At 43.5% G+C, this 21,937-nt stretch overlaps 1 protein-coding gene across 3 annotated transcripts in view; it reads right to left on the reverse strand.

Moving 5' to 3' along the window:
• The window catches only part of dnaaf11 (dynein axonemal assembly factor 11), a 57,481-nt gene that overhangs the window by 19,821 nt on the left and 15,723 nt on the right, over window positions 1-21,937 (reverse strand). For 2 of the 3 annotated variants that reach the window (XM_046322665.1, XM_046322663.1), the window contains exons 7-10: window positions 10,676-10,753; window positions 4,050-4,115; window positions 3,863-3,932; window positions 1,221-1,316 (exon numbers count right to left, since the gene is read on the reverse strand). In XM_046322665.1, the coding sequence (XP_046178621.1) occupies window positions 1,221-1,316; window positions 3,863-3,932; window positions 4,050-4,115; window positions 10,676-10,753 (310 nt within the window). The remainder of the gene's footprint in view (window positions 1-1,220; window positions 1,317-3,862; window positions 3,933-4,049; window positions 4,116-10,675; window positions 10,754-21,937) is intronic. The other variant, XM_046322664.1, reaches the window with a different exon arrangement.

Here is a 21,937-nt window from a genome sequence, read left to right on the forward strand (position 1 = left end):
ACCTTCAAGGCTGCAGACATTTTTTTGGTACCCTTCCCCAGATCTGTGCGTCGACAAAATCCTGTCTTACGGACAATTCCTTCTACGGACAATTCCTTCGACCTCATGGCTTGTTTTTTTGCTCTGACATGCACTGTCAACTGTGGGACTTTATATACACAGGTGTTTGCCTTTCCAAATCATGTCCAATCAACTGAATGTACCACAGATGGACTCCAAGTTGTAGAAACATCTCAAGGATGATCAATGGAAACAGGGATGCACCTGAGCTCAATTTCGAGTCACATAGCAAAGGGTCTGAATACTTATGTAAATAAGGTATTTCTGTTTTTTATTTTTAAAACATTTGCAAAATATCTAAAAACCTGTTTTCACTTTGTCATTATGAGGGGAAAACAATTATGTAATCCACTTTAGAATAAGGCTGTGGAAAAATTCAATGAGCCAATTGTAAACTGGGGATGATTAGGTGGCCATGATAATATCAAGGCCAGATTGGGAATGTAGTCAGGACACCAGGGTTAACACCCCTACTCTTACAATGAGTGTCATGGGATCTTTAGTGACCACAGAGAGTCAGGACACCAGGGTTAACACCCCTACTATTACAATGAGTGTCATGGGATCTTTAGTGACCACAGAGAGTCAGGACACCAGGGTTAACACCCCTACTCTTACGATAAGTGTCATGGGATCTTTAGTGACCACAGAGTCAGGACACCGGGGTTAACACCCCTACTCTTACAATGAGTGTCATGGGATCTTTAGTGACCTCAGAGAGTCAGGACACCGGGGTTAACACCCTCTACTCTTACAATGAGTGTCATGGGATCTTTAGTGACCACAGAGAGTCAGGACACCGGGGTTAACACCCCTACTCTTACAATGAGTGTCATGGGATCTTTAGTGACCACAGAGTCAGGACACCGGGGTTAACACCCCTACTCTTACGATAAGTGTCATGGGATCTTTAGTGACCACAGAGTCAGGACACCAGGGTTAACACCCCTACTCTTACGATAAGTGTCATGGGATCTTTAGTGACCACAGAGAGTCAGGACACCGGGGTTAACACCCCTACTCTTACAATGAGTGTCATGGGATCTTTAGTGACCACAGAGTCGGGACACTCGTTTTAATGTCCCATCCGAAAGACAGCACCCTACTGTACATACCTTTAGCATTGTGAGGACCAGGATAGGTTTTACTACATACAGTACCTTTGGCATTGTGAGGACCAAGTGTCCGGTGATTTGGGACCTCTTCGCTGTCGAGCTGTCAGGCCTCACTTCTGCGGGCAGCACCAGCTGAAAAATCTGTGGTGTAAATTATTCACAAGTTTAATTACTAAGATTAATGCCCTGTTCCAACACCGACAAAGTTACAGTATGTCAAATGACTTTAATCATTAGTGGGGCTTTTTATAGACAAGAGTTACGGGAAGAGTTGGAAAAGTTTGCTGAATATCTCACTGTGCAACACTTGAATTCATCAATCACTCCTAATTCCACCAAAACTAGACCACATAGAAAAAAACGTCTAACTTAAAACTAGAGTCCCTGTAACAGACAGAGAGTAACAGGTCGTCGAAATGTAAAGTGGACTTGATATACACACCCCGAATGACTCTTCAGATACATTTCCTCCGATCCTTAAATTAGTTAATTTTAATAACAGATTTTAAAGGCCTCCGTCATTCCGTGATGTGATGTGTTATCGGATAAATCCCCTGGGGTCCAATCAGACCAACAATACTCGGCATAAAACATTGATCCATAAATAGGCTAACAGCTTGAAGTGCACCTGAGCTGGAGAGCAAGAACCCCAAACTCAGGAAAACTGCCAACATTTCATCACCCTCATTTGTATCCTCCAAGATTTAAAAAAAAATCTAACAAAAACAAAATGACAGTCCTGGAATTTATTGATCACCAAACAGCTGTTTAATCAGGCTTAAAGTTCACTCTGGCCTGGTTGCGTGAGATTGTCTGACTGCACCTCTCAATTATGACCATGACCGGACACAAAGATAAACATTCACTCCCTGTGATGGCACACTAGATGTCAGTCCGATGTATGGCAAAAATGGCAGTTCGCTAACTAACGTTGGATGGATGATGTTTCTAAAAACTTAACATAGGCAGAAAATGACCTCACGCTGAGGTGCCATAACTATTTCCGCCTACAGTGAGGCACGTAAAATGTAAAAAGGAGGGTAGTTTGTGGCAAATGTAACGGCCGCTGAGTTACACTGTGGCTGTTTTAGTGGCGGTTACCACAATATTCAAATAACTCAGTGGCATTTACATTTGTCAAAGCCGACCCATTTGTTTTACAATCAGACTCTTTAGGACCTCACTGCACCTTTAAAAGTTTGCAGTGCTCTAACAGAGACTATCAGATACTGGGTCATACAAAATGAGTGCCTTTTGCATCCCTTTTAATATTTTAAGTAGAAATTGTACACCAATATTGAATATTAAAAGCCTGTTATATTAAATCAAGTGCCCTGTAATATAGGGACTTCATGGACAATTCAATAAATCTGATGTTTTATATGAATAATGGCTTGATAAAGTGCCAAAATGTAGCATTTTGACATGTCCGTCCACGCACCCTCTATGACTTCTAGGAAGATTTTAACCCAATTAATCCCAACATTTCTCCAAGTTTCAACATGTGCTCTCTGATAGAATGTTAATGATTATGAACTTAAAGATGTGCTCTTTCTGATAGAATGTTAATTAGATGAAATCAAAGATTTTTTGGGGTGGAACGACCCTACTGACCATAGTTGAACAAATGTTTGGAGATCCAATATATCTTCCGAACGCTTTGATTTGCCTGTTCCTTTCATCATTTTAGTGGCATGTTTAACATTTTGATGAATTAACTAATCACGCATTTGTGATTTAGTGTGATTGTGTCGTACAAGCATGAGGTAACGAGAGACCAGAATGACACTGGAGGGACTTCACACGTGTTTTTACACTTCTAGAACTAAGAGAGTGAGGGAAAAAAAGCCTGTTGCATCTCACAAAATGTACCGCCTGCGAAAAATACTGCCAGGCTGCCATAACTCAGAGTGTAATCGCAGCACTGGAACGGCTGCCTGCAGTTTGCCTGGCGACTTTCCCACTGTTACCCAATGCAGCGTGTAGGAGGACGAGCTGTTGGAATCGTAGGCGCCCATCAACACTCTTTGTAAAAAGTGTGAATTCCTTCTACCCTGCATATTTCCGTGTGCTTCCACTAAGAGAGCATGCGTTGTTATGCCACATATGTAAACATATGACATGAAGATGCGCTAAGCAACACAGTCTGTGGAACGGCAAATGAAGAACAACAGCCTATGTTACGGCAGCAAAGAAAATAAAAGGGCAATAGCCTTGACATACACAGATTGGTGAGGAAGAACGGAGCGGTTTAGAAAGTATTTAGGCCAATTGAACTACGATACTAAACCCTTATCTGTGACATACATTTGTCATTTGAAAAGTGCATCGATAATCATGTTAGATGGGCCGCAGGTCGATCACCCAGTTCACCTCTTCACCAGTCATCCCTCTCAACAGTCTCCCCATCTCAAATCCCGTCAATAGGCCTTTTCACTTGATTTACGCAAGCCACAGTGCTTGCTGGGTTCGCCTCTCACTCCGTTGAAAGACAATGGCTTGCCCTGCAACAAAGTCATTCTTGCACGAGTCATGTGAATGTGCCTTACGCCCGTGCAACAATGAAATAGGAAAGGACAGCAGAATTCCATTCTCCCAAAAACACATCTTCATGATAAACAGAAGTTAGCTCGCTGATTACAACTCAGACTTTGCAACATACAATATCCAACATGTGAGGGGAGTACCTTTCCTTTGACAGTCACTCGGGCGTACGTTGGTTGAACATCAACATCCATCAGGGAAGTGTCCATATGCCTGCATACAAAACCGTGGGAAAAGGAATTCCATTTTGACACGGGGGATACTGTATATAAGGTAAGTCTATTTGGACATGAACATTGGTCATGTTTTGTGTCAAACAATTATACCAACCTGTAGACTTCCAGATCCAAGACAATGGTATTATTATCCCCATTTTCTGTGAGATTGAAATCCAGCCTACGGATCATATTATTATTATTAGATAGACCATTGATGTATTACTTACCAAAGTGACTCGTATGGGCCAAGTCACAAACATCTCTTTGAAACAAATGCCACTACACCATGTTATCTGATCTGCATTGGTCTCAATGCTTAGACTAAAATGTTACTGTACACGCTACAGACCCATCAGTGTGGAACTCATATCACTCATCATGAAGACTCAGGTAAACTCAAGTACATATACAAACTTCAGAGCACTCTGATCCTTATCTCAGCAACCCAAAACCAAATCTCGCCTGAGTGCTGGTCTCCGACCAGCTTTCAATTTGGTTTTAGGGGGAGAGGTTGAGATGTTTGGACTAGTGTGAGTGGCGGAACCAAGGCGGATACTCTTTGGCAGCAGACCAAAGTACACTGAATGCCTCCAAGTCTATGGGTCAAATAAACCCTTCCCCTTCCAAAGTGTTAAAGATGCCAGGTGTAGGTGCACCCACACAGATTGTGATTAAGTGGTAAGACCAGAGACATACACTTTATTAGGTACACCCATCTAGTACTGAGTTGGACCCCCCTTTGCCTCCAGAACAGCCTGAATTCTCAGGGGCATGGAAACGTTACTCAATTGGTGTTGCCGGAAAACTCTCCCCCATACCATTACACCACCACCACCAGCCTGTACCATTAACATCTGGTAGGAAGGGGGATTTAGCTGATAGGAGAGGAACCCGGTGTGGTTGTTTGCTGCAATAGCCCATCCGTGACAAGGACCGACAAGTTGTGGGTTCCGTGATGCCGTTCTGCACACCGCTGTTGTACTGTGACATTATTTGCCTGTTTGTGGCCCGCCCATTAGCTTGCCATTCTCCTTGGACCTGTCATTAACGAGCTGTTATCGCCCACAGGACTGCCGCTGACTGGATGTATTTTGTTTCATGCACCATTCTCGATAAAGCCCAGGAGGCTGGCCGTTCGGAGATACTGGAACCGGCGAGCCTGGCACCGACGATCATACCACACTCGAAGTCGCTTAGGTAACTCATTCTTCCCATTCTAACGTTCATTTAAACAGTAACTGAATGCCTTGCTGCTTGTCTGCCTGCTTTATTTGGCAAGCCACGGCCACGTGACTCACAGTCTGTAGGCGTAAACCATTGTTGTGAACAGGGTGGTGGACCTAATAAACGGCCACTGAGTGAATAATATGCCTGGATCTGAATAATATACCTGGATCTACCACCCACATCACCATAAACTACACTGCCTGGATCTACCACCCACATCACCATAAACTACACTACCTGGATCTACCACCCACATCACCATAAACTACACTACCTGGATCTACCACCCACATCACCATAAACTACACTGGATCCTCACCATAAACTACACTACCTGATCTACCACCCACATCACCATAAACTACACTACCTGGATCTACCACCCACATCACCATAAACTACACTACCTGGATCTACCACCCACATCACCATAAACTACACTACCTGGATCTACCACCCACATCACCATAAACTACACTATCTGGTTCTACCACCCACATCACCATAAACTACACTACCTGGATCTACCACCCACATCACCATAAACTACACTACCTGGATCTACCACCCACATCACCATAAACTACACTACCTGGATCTACCACCCACATCACCATAAACTACACTACCTGGATCTACCACCCACATCACCATAAACTACACTGCCCATCTCACAACATCATACCATAGCTAAATGTATAAAGACAAATTAGAAATAAAATCAGCTATGTTTTAGAATCTTGACCTCTTGCATTCCCCATCTGCCGCCCCCATCCACCTAGATAAACTCAAAGCTAATGGAAGGCACCAGCGCGTTCTGTGAAAGACAGAAGGCCCAGATTGTCAGGATTTGGCCAGGGTTGTTCCGGTTTTTGGTCACTAGATGCCCCCATTGTGATTTTTGACCTTTTGTTTTCCCTTGATCCCCATTATTATTTTCACCTGTGCCTCGTTTCCCCTGATTGTATTTAAACCCTTAGTTTTCCTCAGTTATTTGCTCTGTGTTTGTATGTTAGCACCCAGCCCTAGTACTCTGAGAACTCTTGTTGATCCCGGTGGACTCGCTTGTGGAATTCTGTTTTTGTTCTTGTTTATTTATATTTGAGTATCTTTTGAGGCTTTTTATGCTATACCTACCACCTTGTGGATTTACCTTTTTGTCTTGGAGGATTACCTTTGTTCTTGTGGAATTCCTTTTGAGGTTGTGGAGTTACATGTTTTCCTGAAGGACTTCACTTTTTTACTTCATTAAATACACTATCTCAAGTACTGCTGTGTCTGCCTCATCTTCTGGGTTCTGCCGACTATTCGTGGCTCAGTTGGTTAAGTGACTGTTTCTCACTCCGGAGACCTGGGTTCGTAACCGGGTCCTGACACCAGATGATCAACGACGGCCGAGCTAATGTACCAATCACCGCCAAACAGCGGTTTTCGACTGGTTAATGACCAAGCAGTTCCTCGTCTGAGGTAAGTTACACAAAGCAATTGAGGTACTCAAATAAAAACACAACGCATTTTATGAGATATAAGGTGTGGTGTAAGGAAACTGAGGAGGGTAGACCCCGTGACTCTTTTTTTGAACATGATGGATCTACTGATGTTTGATTTTTTTGGGGTGGCGCTGCTAACATGTGGCAGAGTCAATTACATTATATTACAGAGCACGCTCAGCTACAGCTGGACAGAATGCTCCTTTGTCCTTAATGCTTATTATTGTCACAAACAACATTGCAGTGTCCCCTTGGGGTGACAAAGGTTGAGACTCGGGTCCAATGTGTGAGGTGGAATACAGAGTGGACGATAACCTGCCTTCATCGATGGCCTTGGTCTGTACAATAGTGGTAGGCTGTAGTTAGTCCTGCTTAGTCAACTCTACAAGCAACACAAAACTCTATTATTATTATCGTTTTAATATGGTTTTACACACCTCTATGGACCGTAAAGGAAATCACACTACAAACTATCACCCTCAGGCACTTAAGGAAATAATGAATTTCATGGAATATTGGAATTCGTGGATATATGCAGGCTTAAATTCCCTTACCTAGTGAGATATACACGGCGGAGGCTTAATCAAGTTAGTCGACTTGATTACTTTCTTATGTAAATCTCTCTGGCACCAAAAGTTGAAAAAGTGTTGATTGGGGACAGAATGCCGTCGGATCAGCATATACTTCACATATACTGTACTTTACTCTTACAGAACTTCCACGTGGCCGAGGATATTGGAAATTGAATCAAAGCCTAGTGGACACATTTCAATGTGCCTTTAGAGGCTACACAATACAGTACTCATGTTTAAAACAAAAGCAATTTAGGTCAAAAGAGTTCATATTAACGAAGGAAATAGAGGCACAGAATAAGTTACAGGAAAAACAAAAATAAATGGAGGAACTTAATCCAGATTCCCCAAATTATTTAACATAGAAATGCTACTAATTTATTTGATTGAAACTTGTTACAAACTAATGGGCAAAAATGATTCAGTCATGATTCACCAAACTATATTTTCAAATAGGAAGTAAAGTCCTTTATGAATATGTTTTCATTTCAGTCTCCTCCATCTAACCAAAGCTAGTTGTATGGATTGTTTTACTATTAATAATAGAAAATTAACATCTGTACAGAAAGACTCATGTGAAAGCCAAATTACAGAGGAGGAACTTCTTGATGCAATTTAAGCCTTTAAGTCTGGGAAAACTCCAGGGCTGAATGGTCAGTGGATGTATACCAACGGTAGATTATAATGGTAGATTATCGGACACGCAACAAGAAGGTCTGATTTCATTATTACTGAAACAGGATCCAAGTGGTAAATATAAAGATCCAGTCCTTTAAAAAAAATTGGAGGCCTCTTACTCTTCAGTGTTGTGATGCAAAAATTATAGCTAAATGCTTGGCGCATAGAATTAGAGACTTGTCCCGAAGCCACTCCTGCATTGTCTTGGCTGTGTGCTTAGGGACGTTGTCCTGTTGGAAGGTGAACCTTCACCCCAGTCTGAGGTCCTGAGCGCTCTAGAGGTTTTCATCAAAGAGCTCTCTGTACTTTGCTCCGTTCATCTTTCCATCGATCCTTACTAGCCTGCCTGTCCCTGTCCCTGAAAAATATCCCCATAGCATGCCACCATGCTTGACTCTAGGGATGGTGCCAGGTTTCCTCCAGTTGTGACGCTTTGCATTCACATAACCGTCTGATCATAAAGGCCTGATTGGTGGAGTGCTGCAGAGACTGTTGTCCTTCTGGAAGGTCGTCCCATCTCCACAGAAGAACTCTGGAGCTCTGTCAGAGTGACCATCGGGTCTTGGTCACGTCCCTGACCAAGGCCATTCTCACTCGATTGCTCAGTTTGGCCGGGTGGACAGCTCTAGGAAGAGTTTTGGTAGTTACAAACTTCTTCCATTTAAAAATAATGGAGGCCACTGTGTTCTTGGGGACCTTCAATGCTGCATACATTTTTTGGGACCCTTTCCCAGATCTGTGCTTTGACAGAATTCTGCCTCAGAGATCTATGGACAATTCCTTTGACCTGGCTTGGCTTCTGCTGACATGCACTGTCAACTGTGTGACCTTATATAGACAGGTGTGTGCCTTTCCAAATCATGTCCAATCAATTGAATTTTACCACAGGTGGACTCCAATCAAGTTGTAGAAAGGATGATCAATGGAAACAGGATGCACCGGAGCTCAATTTCGAGTCTTATAGCAAAGGGTCTGAATACTTAGGTAAATAAGGTATCTGTTTTTATTTTTGATAAATTAGCAAAAATGTCTAAAACACTGTTTTCGCTTTGTCATTATAGAGTATTTTGCGTAGATTGATAAAGGTATTCTAATATTATTATATTTTTTTTAAAGACTAACGTAACAAAATGTGGAAAAAGGGGAAGTGGTCTGAATACTTTCCGAATGCACCGTACATGCAATGACCTGTTCAACTACAGATCTGACTATTTATTCAGGATACCAGACAACCCCTTTCATTATTTTGTCTACAATTGGGACCTTGTAGCAGTCTGTAAGGGCAGGAAATCAGCAGAAGGCAAGGCAGGTTGACATGCTCAGAGTGTACATTTATTTACAGATCTTGGTGATCCAATGGTGAAAGCACCATATAATACAAAATATACAAGTAGATTGACCAAATATACACAGGCAATAGCCCAAAAGAACTAGCCTCTGCATCAGCCTTTAACCTGTCCTATTTGAAAGGAGACAGGTAGCGGGCCAGATTGCACAGTCTTCCCTTGAGAAACCAAATCGGTTTAACAGGACCTCTAACAAGTACATATAAGCACATGCGCCCACTCAGGGGGTAAGAAATGGTTGGCTAAATTAAAATGTATCGTATCAAACATTAAAAAAGAAATATTTAAGTGTTGTAATAAACGTTGTGGGGATGGAATGTTGAAAGGTTAGCAATTATTGTAGGATTAGAAGGAATATCATTTTTTACCACATATTAAACGTGTGAAAGAAAGCAAGAGAAAGAAAGCAAGAGCAAGCATTTCAACAAGAGAACAAAGTGCTCTCCATTGGCGGGAGTTTGGAGAGTGCACAGTAATAATGCAGTGATCAATTGGAAGCAAATTTGACACACCAAAAGACCAGTAGCCTAGTAATTGTTGCTTGATGCCCCATTGCTAGTGAGCTTGCAAAGTAAACAGTTTGTATTCTTGATCACTGAAGTTACATATTTATCCATTATGGCAATCCTCTCTCCCTACAATTTGACATTTGTCGTACACAGCAAATCAGCAATCTGTTCGCGAGCTCACCCGACCTGTGTTGTTTGATAGTTAGCTGGCCCAATCAGAGGGCTGAGTGTGTGTGTTTCACTAGCCAATCTGTTGAAATTTGTTTGCAAGGGCGATGTTGCGGCTACTGTCTCTGGTAATCCACGGGCTCTGTGCTACAAAATTTGTGACAAAACACGGCCAGATAATTTCAAGTCATCAGTTTCAAAGTCGAGTCCCGAGGCTCAAGTCTGAGTTAAGTCTCAAGTGATTTTATTTTCTATCAAGCCAAGTCTCAAGTCATCAAATTTGTGTGTGACTCGAGTCCACAACTCTGCTAACTTGATTATAAAGGCAACAATGTCAACACTGACCTGAACAGGAGAACCATTTATTTATGACTGTCACTTGTCAGTGCATGTTGGCTATGTCTGCTGTGTTTGACTTTAGTTGCAGTAGTAGCAGCTAGAGAGGCTTCCTCTCACTCCACTGGCTCCCAGAGCGAGGCACGATGAAGGTCATTTAAGTGGGTGGGATTTAGTGCAAAGACACACCTTTCCCCAAGGCCAGCCCAGCAGCTATGGCTGAGCCAAACCCCCATGATTTCGTTCAAACTATATTTTCTCTCTTTTTCAAGCAACTGATCCAGGCATTAACGCCAGCCGAAAATAGAGCCCTTTGTGTGTTAATGCATCTGTGCGTGTGTATGAGAGAAAACAACACAGTGTGGATGTGTGTGTGTGTACTGTATCCCCCTGCCATTCCCCACATACGTACTTGGGTTCATTGACATTCATCACCCGTCCATGGGGTGTGATCAGAGTCCTCGGGGCCTTGGGCGTCTTCACAGCCTTCCTGCAGGGAGAAGCAAAGCATGAACCAGGGTGGGAGGGAGCTCTCTAGGCTGACTGAATACAAATTACACCTTCAGAGTTATGGAGCCGTCGAGATGAAGGTGAGAGACCCAATATCCGAGAACTAGGAATGGGACATTCATGAAGTGAATTCATGAAAGCATTACTGGCGAACACACTCTATGCAGACACGCACAGTACAGATGGAAGGCAAGCAAACTCTGCAGTGGGCAGACATTTGGCATGGTTGTAAACTGGCTTTCTGCTGGTGATGTCAAATCACAACCAGGTAAAGACGTCTTATTTTCATGGCCGAGACATCTTTGAAACATCTTGCAAATTTGTCATATTTTGCTGTGGTGTGCCTGAGTTAAAAAACAAGAAACATCAACCTTTTACCAGGTCATTTCAGAGGTCATCCAGTCCCGCCCGCTGGACCCAGCTGTAACTGATAATATCACTGATGAAATTACCTGCTACCCTATACTGTGGCAGATCTGTTTGTATAACCAATCATCGAATGAACAGACTATACAGTGTCAAAACCCTAGGTAGAAAAGCAACCCACCTGGCTCTATTAGACAAACATCAGCGTGCGCACACACACACACCCATTAGGCTAGCCCAGCAGCGGTTTATTCAGGAGAGATAGCTCTGGTCCTTTAGCACCCTGCGGGGAGTTGACCGTTAATTAAGGGGCATTACTTCAGTATACCACCGTGCAGAAGAACTGCAGGAGACACACAGCTGACAGCTTCGTCAGCCGGGGACGTCCCCTCAATCCTCTGCCCTCTCGCTTCTCAAACTGACAACTCAGGTCTTCATCAGAACACCGGGTTTGTGGATGACCCAGGGTCACAACTTTTTTTTTTTTTTTAGGGAGAAATGTTGGGGCGGAGAGAGGAGAGAGAGAGAGAGAGAGAGAGAGAGAGAGAGAGAGAGAGAGAGAGAGAGAGAGAGAGAGAGAGAGAGAGAAGAAAGGGGGAAGAAGGAGTGTACAGTTGGAAAGATTCAAAGACTGAACTACGAAAGACACACAAAGAGCACTTTGTCAAGACAGCGGTCCTGTTCTCCCCGCTATAAAACTTAGGGCCAGAGAATCAGTCAAACAGCTGAGTCAGCAGCACATCAGTGTTGACAGCTCCACTGGCAGGTTATGTGAGCACAATGTGTTCCGACAGCTACTTAGCAAGCGTCTTGTCTGGCGTGTTTCCTGAGCAAATGCAGGAAGAAAGTAGCTGAATTCCAAATCAGCTACTTCTCCCTAGCCAGTAGCTGCTCCTGTAGATCAGAGTTAAATTTTGGGTCCGGTACTGTTCAGTTTATATGTTATCCCCTGGCAGCATTATCAGAAAGCACAGTAGTGATTTTCACTGCTACCCAGATGATACACAACTTTACATTTCAGTGCCACCAGAGGATTTTAGCTCTACGGATAAATTATTACATTGTATTAGTGATTTCAATAATTGGATGGCTCACAACTTCCTCCAGCTAAATCAAGGCAAGACCGAAGAACTTATTGTCGGTGCCAAAGCACAGAGAGAGAATCTAGCTGCACATTTTCATTCATGGGCAATGAAGAAAAAAAAACCTTGGTGTCATCTTAGATTCTGAACTAAATTTCAAATCACACATTAGGAATGTGACCAAAACAGCTTTTTACCAACAGTCGAACATTGCCACGGTGTTGCCATTTCTCCCTCAAGCTGATACAGAGAGACTCATCCATGCTTTTATTATAAGCAGGCTTGACTACTGTAATGCTCTCCTGTCTGGTCTACCAATGAAAGTCATTGGTCAGCTGCAAAACATACAGAATGCTGCAGCGTGGGTACTGACCAAGACCAAACGGAGGGCTCACATTACATCGGTTTTATGTCAGTTTTAGAATACATTTGAAGATTCTTCTATTGGTTTTTAACTCAATCCATGATTGATGTCGGACATGCTTTTAAGTGATCCACCCAGTAGGTCCCTCAGGTCCTCTGGCCTTTTAACTATCCCAAAGCCTAGAACCAAGAGGCAGCCTTTAGTTATGCCCCCAGCCTTTGGGATAGCCTGCCAGAGAACCTGAGGGGGGCTGAAACTGTAGACATATTTAAAAGATCATAAAACATTTTTTTCTGCTTTTCTCTTTCCTTAGGGTGTTTTGAGTTGTTCAGTTTGTGTCATTTTCTTATGTCTGTTGTGTGGTAAATATTTATGCTTTTATTTTCATAGTTTTTTTTACTGACTTTTTTCCCCCCCTGAAAATAATATTGTGTGGCATTCCATGTCTGAAATGTGCTGTATAAATAAAGCTTTCTTATTGGTCATTGGTGTGACCGAGTATTAGCAACAAGGTCTTAATCCTTATGGCCAGTTTTGCCACCTGGGAAGTCAGGTCTTTTTGCATGGCAACCCATTCCCTACATAGTGCACTACTTTGACCAGAGCCCTATGGAACATATCCTAGTCTAAAGTAGTGGACTGGGGTATGAATGGGGTTCAATTTGGGATGCACACCCATAATCCTCCTAAAGAGGAAGGAAATGAATCTTTCCTGACAATACACTGACAGGACGACTACATGGATAAAGTCAGTGCACCGTGACATATTTGGAAGTTGATCCGTGTGTGTAGTCACGTTTTCATGGTAAGCGTCAGCATACTATCATTCATTGGAAAATGTACAAAGCCCAGGGAACACCAGATAAGAGGTTGGGACAGTAATTGCAGCACAAGATCTTTACCCCCCCCCACCACTTGATAGGGACTTCCTCTATTCAAGGTGCGGTTGTTACCGTTACCTCAGATATCCGAAGCTTAATACACAAACACAAAGTATAGGAACTTTCCCCTTTTCCTGCTCAAGGTAAATCAAGCGACTTGACTCTCTTGCATGAGAGAAATCAATTAACAAACAACATTGAATTTAAATAAACATCCTGCACTCATTCAATAAACCTGGCATGCTGACGTCGTCCCAGGACTCTAAATAAAAACAAATTCATTGGTAGCAATGTTGATACAAAAAAAGGTCATTGAAATTAAAGTCATTTGTGGTTTCTACAGCGTGTAAAAGTACTACCTATTGATACATTACGTTTAACATTTTACACTGTCTCTTTAAGTTTGAAGTTTCACAGTGATTACATGCAATATATCATTTATTAATTGCTATGATCGTTGACCTTCTGAAGAAGCTATCCCTTTACTTTTTGCGCCCTCCAAATATACTGTAAAGTAACCAAAACTAGCTAACGAGGTAACATGACTGAACAAGGTGCAAACAAAATGTCAGAGAGTGATTTTGGAAAGGCCCATGGCACCAATACACAGTATAAAAAATATAAAGAATATATATGTGCAGTAAAAAAGAATTTGCCCCCTTTCTGATTTTCTCTATTTTTACATATTTTTGATAGTGAATGTTATCAGACCTTGTAAGAACCTCCTACCAACGGTCAAGCATGGTGGTGGTAGTGCGATGCTTTGGGAAAGCTTTGCTGCCTCAGGACCTGGACGACTTGCCTTAATTGAAAGAACCATGAATTCTGCTCTGCATCAGAGAACTCTACAGGAGAATGCCAGGCCATGTCTGTAAGCTGAAGCACAGCAAGACAAATGATTCAAAACACACAATCAAGTGTATATGAGAATAACAACAAATTTGAAGTTTTGGAATGGCCTAGTCAAAGTTCAGACCTAATCCCAATTGAGATGTTGTGGCAAGACTTGAAATGCGCAGTTCATGCTTGAAAACCCACAAATGTCGCTGAGTTACAGCAGTTCTGCATGGAAGACTGGGCCAAATTCCTCCACAGCTACACTGATCAACAACTACAGGATTTTTTTTGACATTTTATTTCACCAGGTAAGTCAATCAAGAACAAATTCTTATTTACAATGACGCCCTACCGGGAAACAATGGGTTAACTTCCTTGTTCAGATGCAGAACAACATATTTCTTTAGATCTAGTGCTCAATCGTAGCCTTGATTGTTATGGAGTATATTCTGTCCTCTTACTCGTGTTGCGACTATCTCAGATCACGCTGCGGTCTGTTTTTGTCTGGTATGTCAATTCTTAACTCACATGTTTTATACCCCGGGTCACAAAGGGGCGTTTCCGTCCTCATGGTAAGTTCTCTGGGGCGTATCTAGTTACGAGGCAAGTTATCACAATGTACTATGATCTTTAGACAACTAAAATCATAGTTCAGTGTTACAAAAACATTATTTTTGATCTGGATATTTTCCTACACAACACACAGCATGAAAACTGTTCAAGTTACAATGTTTTTGTTATAACATCGTCATTTAACTTTTAATAACATGACAAAAACGACATTCATTTGCATATTCCATATATCATTGTAAGCACCATTTTAGCTGATGAAATAGAATGTCCCAAAGTCCATGTATTGCATGTTACAGTTCTGAGGTAGATTCTCCACAGGCCCACCATACATTCCAATCCTCCACACTGAGAGGACAAAGGATCCCCCCCAATCAATCCCTCTCCCCCTCTGCGGGAGTGAGAGATGTCTATGTAGGCCTGTGATCCATGGTAAGCTGACCATAGCAGGCAAGTCATGACAGGGGCATTGGGTGTTGCATAACTTTATGAAATAAATTAATTTAGTATGTAATGGTTGTGCTATTTGTTCACTCAAGTTCCCTTTATCTAATATTAGGTATAGGTTGAAGATCTGATAACATTCAGTATAAACATTTTGAAAGGGGCAAATACTTTTTCATGGTATATATTGTAAATATATTATTTTGTTAATACATTTTTGGGGGCGCACAGCATAATATTTAGGAGCATATGTGACCAAAATGGTCACACTGTAGAGCTTAGGCCTATATCTTGATCTTTTAAAATCTACAAATTAACATATGATGCAAGAAAATGGCACGATTACAAACATCATCAAATACCAAGTACTCATCAGTAAAAGCGTATCACACCTGCAACTCAACAAGTCCTGACAAAGTAAACATGTACGCTATCTATGATCTTCCTGGGCGGCAGCGTAGCCTAGTGGTTAGAGAGTTGGACTAGGAACCATAAAGTTGCAAGTTCAAACCCCCGAGCTGACAAGGTACTAATCTGTCGTTCTGCCCCTGAACAGGCAGTTAACCCACTGTTCCTAGGCCGTCATTGAAAATAAGAATTTGTTCTTAACTGACTTGCCTGGTTAAATAAAGATAAAATAAAAATAGCCTTTCAGATAGTGATTTTTGAGTGCAATCTTTTAAATACCTTCACTGTAATTAAATGAGTACATGTAAAACTTAAATGAATAGCTTGGGCATTTATTTACTTTAAATCACTGAACACAACGGCTGCTTATTAGAGACAGACTTCTGTTTGAGCCAGGCGTCTATTTCCTTAATGCTCAATAACATTTTGAAAAGACTACCACACTGTTTATAATAAAATTTTGGAAAAAAAACTACCAGACTGTTTATACCAGTATAAACATTATAATATCAAATCCATCACAGAGCAGACTAGGCTGCCTATCATACACACTTCTTCAGCACCTTGGAGAGCGGTACAAGTAGTTTGAATTTGATATTGTGTTTACCTTTTGGTGAAGCCATGGCTGGCAACGATGACAGATTTAAATACATTAAAACACGTGTCCATGGTAACCTCGTAAACAATGCATTTACACTCACCATTTATTTGAAACATGTGTTTATTTCCTGAAATGTGTGCCAATGCCCGGCTATCTAAAAAAGGGCTGTCACGCCCTGACCTTAGTGTTCTTTGTTTTCTTTATTGTTTTGGTTAGGTCAGGGTGTGACATGGGTGATGTATGTGTTGTTGTACTGTCTAGGGGTTTTGTAGGTTTATGGGGTTCTTTAGCATCTAGGTATTTCTATATGTCTATGGTTGCCTAGATTGGTTCTCAATTAGAGGCAGCTGTTTATCGTTGTCTCTGATTGGGAACCATATTTAGGCAGTTATCTTCTTTGGGTATTTTGTGGGTTATTGTCTATGTCTAGTTGCCCGTGTCTGCACTTTTGTATGATAGCTGCACGTTCGTTTTGTTATTTTGTATAGTTTGTTTAGCGTCTATCTTTATTAAAAGTAATATGTATTCACATCACGCTGCGCCTTGGTCTCCTCCATCCGACGAACGTGACACAGGCGGCTACTTGAGACCGTGTATAAGTTTTAAGGTAACTCAACAAAATTCTTGACTCTGCCCTATTAAATAAAGCTCTAGGCTGTCTGTAGGCCTGACTGTTGTGTGTTTTGGGCCTATGGTTGTGGCAGCAGCCTGTGGCAAGGTTAGAGGTTTCATCCCAAATGGCACCCTATTCCCTATAGGCCCTGTTCAAAAGTAGTGCACTATAAAGGAAATAAGGTGCCAATTGGGACACAGTCAAAGCAATTAAAATATGCTGTAATAACATGAGAGAGAGCAGCAGGGAGAAATACAGACCTACAACACACACACACCCAATTTAAACCACAGCAAATGGGTCACCTGTAGGGTGAGTGGGCCACCGTTAATTAACAACATGGCGGGCAAATTAATTAAGCTTGATTTAACCCGTACACGAGAAACGGGAAGGGATGAGGGCTTATCATGATGCTACCTCTGTGTGAAGAGTCTGAATAACACACGCAGTAGGTCAGGGTCATCAACTAGATTCAGCCGCAAGCCACTTTTTTTTCTTGCGCGACTGGTCAGGGGGAAGAAAACACACACTTTGGTTGTGAAAGTATGTGTGGACACCTGCTCATCGAACATCTCATTTAAAAATCATAGGCATTAATGGAGTTGGTTCCCCCCTTTGTAGCTACAACAGCCTCCACTCTTCTGGGAAGGCTTTCCACTAGATGTTGGAACATTGCTGTGGGGACTTGCTTCCATTCAGCCACAAAAGTAGTGGTGAGGTCGGGCACGGATGTTGGGCGATTAGGCCTTGCTCGCAGTCGGCGTTCCAATTCGTCCCAAAGGGCTCTGTGCAGGCAGATCAAGTTATTCTGTACCGATCTCAACAATCCATTTCTTGATGGACCTCACTTTGTGCATGGGGGCATTGTCAGGGTGAAACAGGAAAGGGCCTAACCCCAAACTGTTGCTACAATGTTGGAAGCACAGAATAGTTTGGAATGACACTGTATGCTGCAGCATTAAGATTTCCCTTCACTGGATCTAAGGGGCATTACCATTATTCCTCTCCCACCAAAATGTACAGTTGGCACTATGCATTCACGCAGGTAGTGTTCACCTGGCATCCGCCGAACCCAGATTTGTCCGTCGGACTACCAGACGGTGAAGCATGATTTGTCACTCCAGAGAACGAGTTTCCATCGTTTCAGAGTCCAATGGCGGTGAGCTTTACACCAATTCAGCCGACGCTTGGCATTGTGCATGGTGATCTTAGGCTTGTGTGAGGCTGTCGGTCATGGAAACTCATTTCATGAAGTTCTCAACGAACAGTACTTGGACTGACATTGCTTCCCAGAGGCAGTTCGGAACTCGGTAGTGAGTGTTGCAACCGAGGACAGACTATTTTTACTCGCTATACGCTTCAGCACTCGGCGATCCCATTCTGTGAGCTTGTGTGGCCTACCACTTTATGGCTGACGTTTCCACTTCACAAAAATATCACTTACAGTTGACTAGGTCAGCTCGAGCAGGGCTGTATTGTTGGAAAGGTGGCAGATTGAAAGCTGAGCTCTTCAGTAAGGCCATTCTACTGCCAATGTTTGTCTATGGAGATTGCATGGATGTGTGATCGATTTTATACACCTATCAGAAACGGGTGTGGCTGAAATAGCCGAATCCACTAATTTGAAGGGTCCACACACACACACACACACACTGCTCAAAAAAATAAAGGGAACACTTAAACACAATGTAACTCTAAGTCAATCACACTTCTGTGAAATCAAACTGTCCACTTTGGAAGCAACACTGATTGACAATACATTTCACATGCTGTTGTGCAAATGGCAAAGACAACAGGTGGAAATTATAGGCAATTAGCAAGACACCCCCAATAAAGGAGTGGTTCTGCAGGTGGGGACCACAGACCGTGACCCCCAACCAACCTCTCCATTCACTGGACCCTTTTGATCACTCGACTAAGCATGCCTCTCCTTAATGTCAATATGTCTTGTCCATTGCTGTTCTGGTTAGTGTTTATTGGCTTATTTCACTGTAGAGCCTCTAGTCCTGCTCACTATACCTTATCCAACCTATTAGTTCCACCACCCACACATGCAATGACATCTCCTGGTTTCAATGATGTTTCTAGAGACAATATCTCTCTCTTCATCACTCAATACCTAGGTTTACCTCCACTGTATTCACATCCTACCATACCTTTGTCTGTACATTATACCTTGATGCTATTTTATCGCCCCCAGAAACCTCCTTTTACTCTCTGTTCCAGACGTTCTAGACGACCAATTCTTATTGCTTTTAGCCGCACCCTTATTCTACTCCTCCTCTGTTCCTCTGGCGATGTAGAGGTGAATCCAGGCCCTGCAGTGCCTAGCTCCACTCCTGTTCCCCAGGCGCTGTCTTTTGACGACTTCTGTAACCGTAATAGCCTTGGTTTCATGCATGTTAACACTAGAAGCCTCCTCCCTAAGTTTGTTCTATTCACTGCTTTAGCACACTCTGCCCACCCGGATGTTCTAGCTGTGTCTGAATCCTGGCTTAGGAAGACCACAAAAAATTCAGACATTTTAATTCCAAACTACAACATTTTCAGACAAGATAGAACTGCCAAAGGGGGCTGTGTTGCAATCTACTGCAAATATAGCCTGCAGAGTTCTGTCCTACTATCCAGGTCTGTACCCAAACAATTTGAACTTGTCATGCAGGTGAATGAGGACCCAAAAGCGACTTGGCGAAAACAGAGTATTTAATCCAGAATAAACTTTACAAAACAAAAAGCATAATACTACACGAAAAGACGAGAACAGACTGGAGACTTGATCGAGAACTGCAGGTTGCCTCGGGAAGGCACTTGAACCTAGCAGACTCAGACACCTGCTCACCACGCAGCATCTGAGGGAAACACGACACGACAGGGCAAAACATAGACACAGCACAGTGAATTATAAATGAGGATCCGACAGGGCAGGTACGGAAACAAGGAGAGAAATAGGGACTCTAATCAGGGAAAAGGATCGGGAACAGGTGTGGGAAGACTAAATGATGATTAGGGGAATAGGAACAGCTGGGAGCAGGAACGGAACGATAGAGAGAAGAGAGAGCGAGAGAGTGAGAGAGGGAGGGGGAGAGAGGGATAGAAAGAGGGAAAGAACCTAATAAGACCAGCAGAGGGAAACGAATAGAATGGGAAGCACAGGGACAAGACATGATAATAAATGACAAAACATGACAGTACCCCCACTCACCGAGCGCCTCCTGGCGCACTCGAGGAGGAATCCTGGCGGCAACGGAGGAAATCCTCAATGAGTGAACGGTCCAGCACGTCCCGAGACGGAACCCAACTCCTCTCCTCAGGACCGTAACCCTCCCAATCCACTAAGTATTGGTGACCCCGTCCCGAGAACGCATGTCCATGATCTTATGTACCTTGTAAATAGGTGCGCTCTCGACAAGGACGGGAGGGGGAGGGAAGACGAACGGGGGTGCGAAGAAAGGGCTTAACACAGGAGACATGGAAGACAGGATGGACGCGACGAAGATGTCGCGGAAGAAGCAGTCGCACAGCGACAGGATTGACGACCTGGGAGACACGGAACGGACCAATGAACCGCGGAGTCAACTTACGAGAAGCTGTCGTAAGAGGAAGGTTGCGAGTGGAAAGCCACACTCTCTGGCCGCAACAATACCTAGGACTCTTAATCCTGCGTTTATTGGCGGCTCTCACAGTCTGTGCCCTGTAGCGGCAAAGTGCAGACCTCACCCTCCTCCAGGTGCGCTCACAACGTTGGACAAACGCTTGAGCGGAGGGAACGCTGGACTCGGCAAGCTGGGAAGAGAATAGAGGAGGCTGGTAACCCAGACTACTCTGAAACGGAGATAACCCGGTAGCAGACGAAGGAAGCGAGTTGTGAGCGTATTCTGCCCAGGGGAGCTGTTCTGCCCAAGACGCAGGGTTTCTGAAAGAAAGGCTGCGTAGTATGCGACCAATCGTCTGATTGGCCCTCTCTGCTTGACCGTTAGACTGGGGATGAAACCCGGAAGAGAGACTGACGGACGCACCAATCAAACGACAGAACTCCCTCCAAAACTGTGACGTGAATTGCGGGCCTCTGTCTGAAACGGCGTCTAACGGGAGGCCATGAATTCTGAACACATTCTCGATAATGATTTGTGCCGTCTCCTTAGCGGAAGGAAGTTTAGCGAGGGGAATGAAATGTGCCGCCTTAGAGAACCTATCGACAACCGTAAGAATCACAGTCTTCCCCGCAGACAAAGGCAGACCGGTAATGAAGTCTAGGGCGATGTGAGACCATGGTCGAGAAGGAATGGGGAGCGGTCTGAGACGACCGGCAGGAGGAGAGTTACCCGACTTAGTCTGCGCGCAGTCCGAACAAGCAGCCACGAAACGGCGCGTGTCACGCTCCTGAGTCGGCCACCAAAAGCGCTGGCGAATAGACGCAAGAGTGCCTCGAACACCGGGATGACCAGCTAACTTGGCAGAGTGAGCCCACTGAAGAACAGCCAGACGAGTGGAAACAGGAACGAAAAGGAGGTTACTAGGACAAGCGCGCGGCGACGCAGTGTGCGTGAGTGCTTGCTTAACCTGTCTTTCAATTCCCCAGACTGTCAACCCGACAACACGCCCATAAGGAAGAATCCCCTCGGGATCAGTAGAAGCCACAGAAGAACTAAACAGACGGGATAAGGCATCAGGCTTGGTGTTCTTGCTACCCGGACGGTAAGAAATCACAAACTCGAAACGAGCGAAAAACAACGCCCAACGAGCTTGACGGGCATTAAGTCGTTTGGCAGAACGGATGTACTCAAGGTTCTTATGGTCTGTCCAAACGACAAAAGGAACGGTCGCCCTCCAACCACTGTCGCCATTCGCCTAGGGCTAAGCGGATGGCGAGCAGTTCACGGTTACCCACATCATAGTTGCGCTCAGATGGCGACAGGCGATGAGAAAAATAAGCGCAAGGATGAACCTTATCGTCAGACTGGAAGCGCTGGGATAGAATGGCTCCCACGCCTACCTCTG

Source organism: Oncorhynchus gorbuscha, linkage group LG22 (genome assembly GCF_021184085.1).
Source record: "Oncorhynchus gorbuscha isolate QuinsamMale2020 ecotype Even-year linkage group LG22, OgorEven_v1.0, whole genome shotgun sequence".
Classification (NCBI taxonomy): domain Eukaryota; kingdom Metazoa; phylum Chordata; class Actinopteri; order Salmoniformes; family Salmonidae; genus Oncorhynchus; species Oncorhynchus gorbuscha.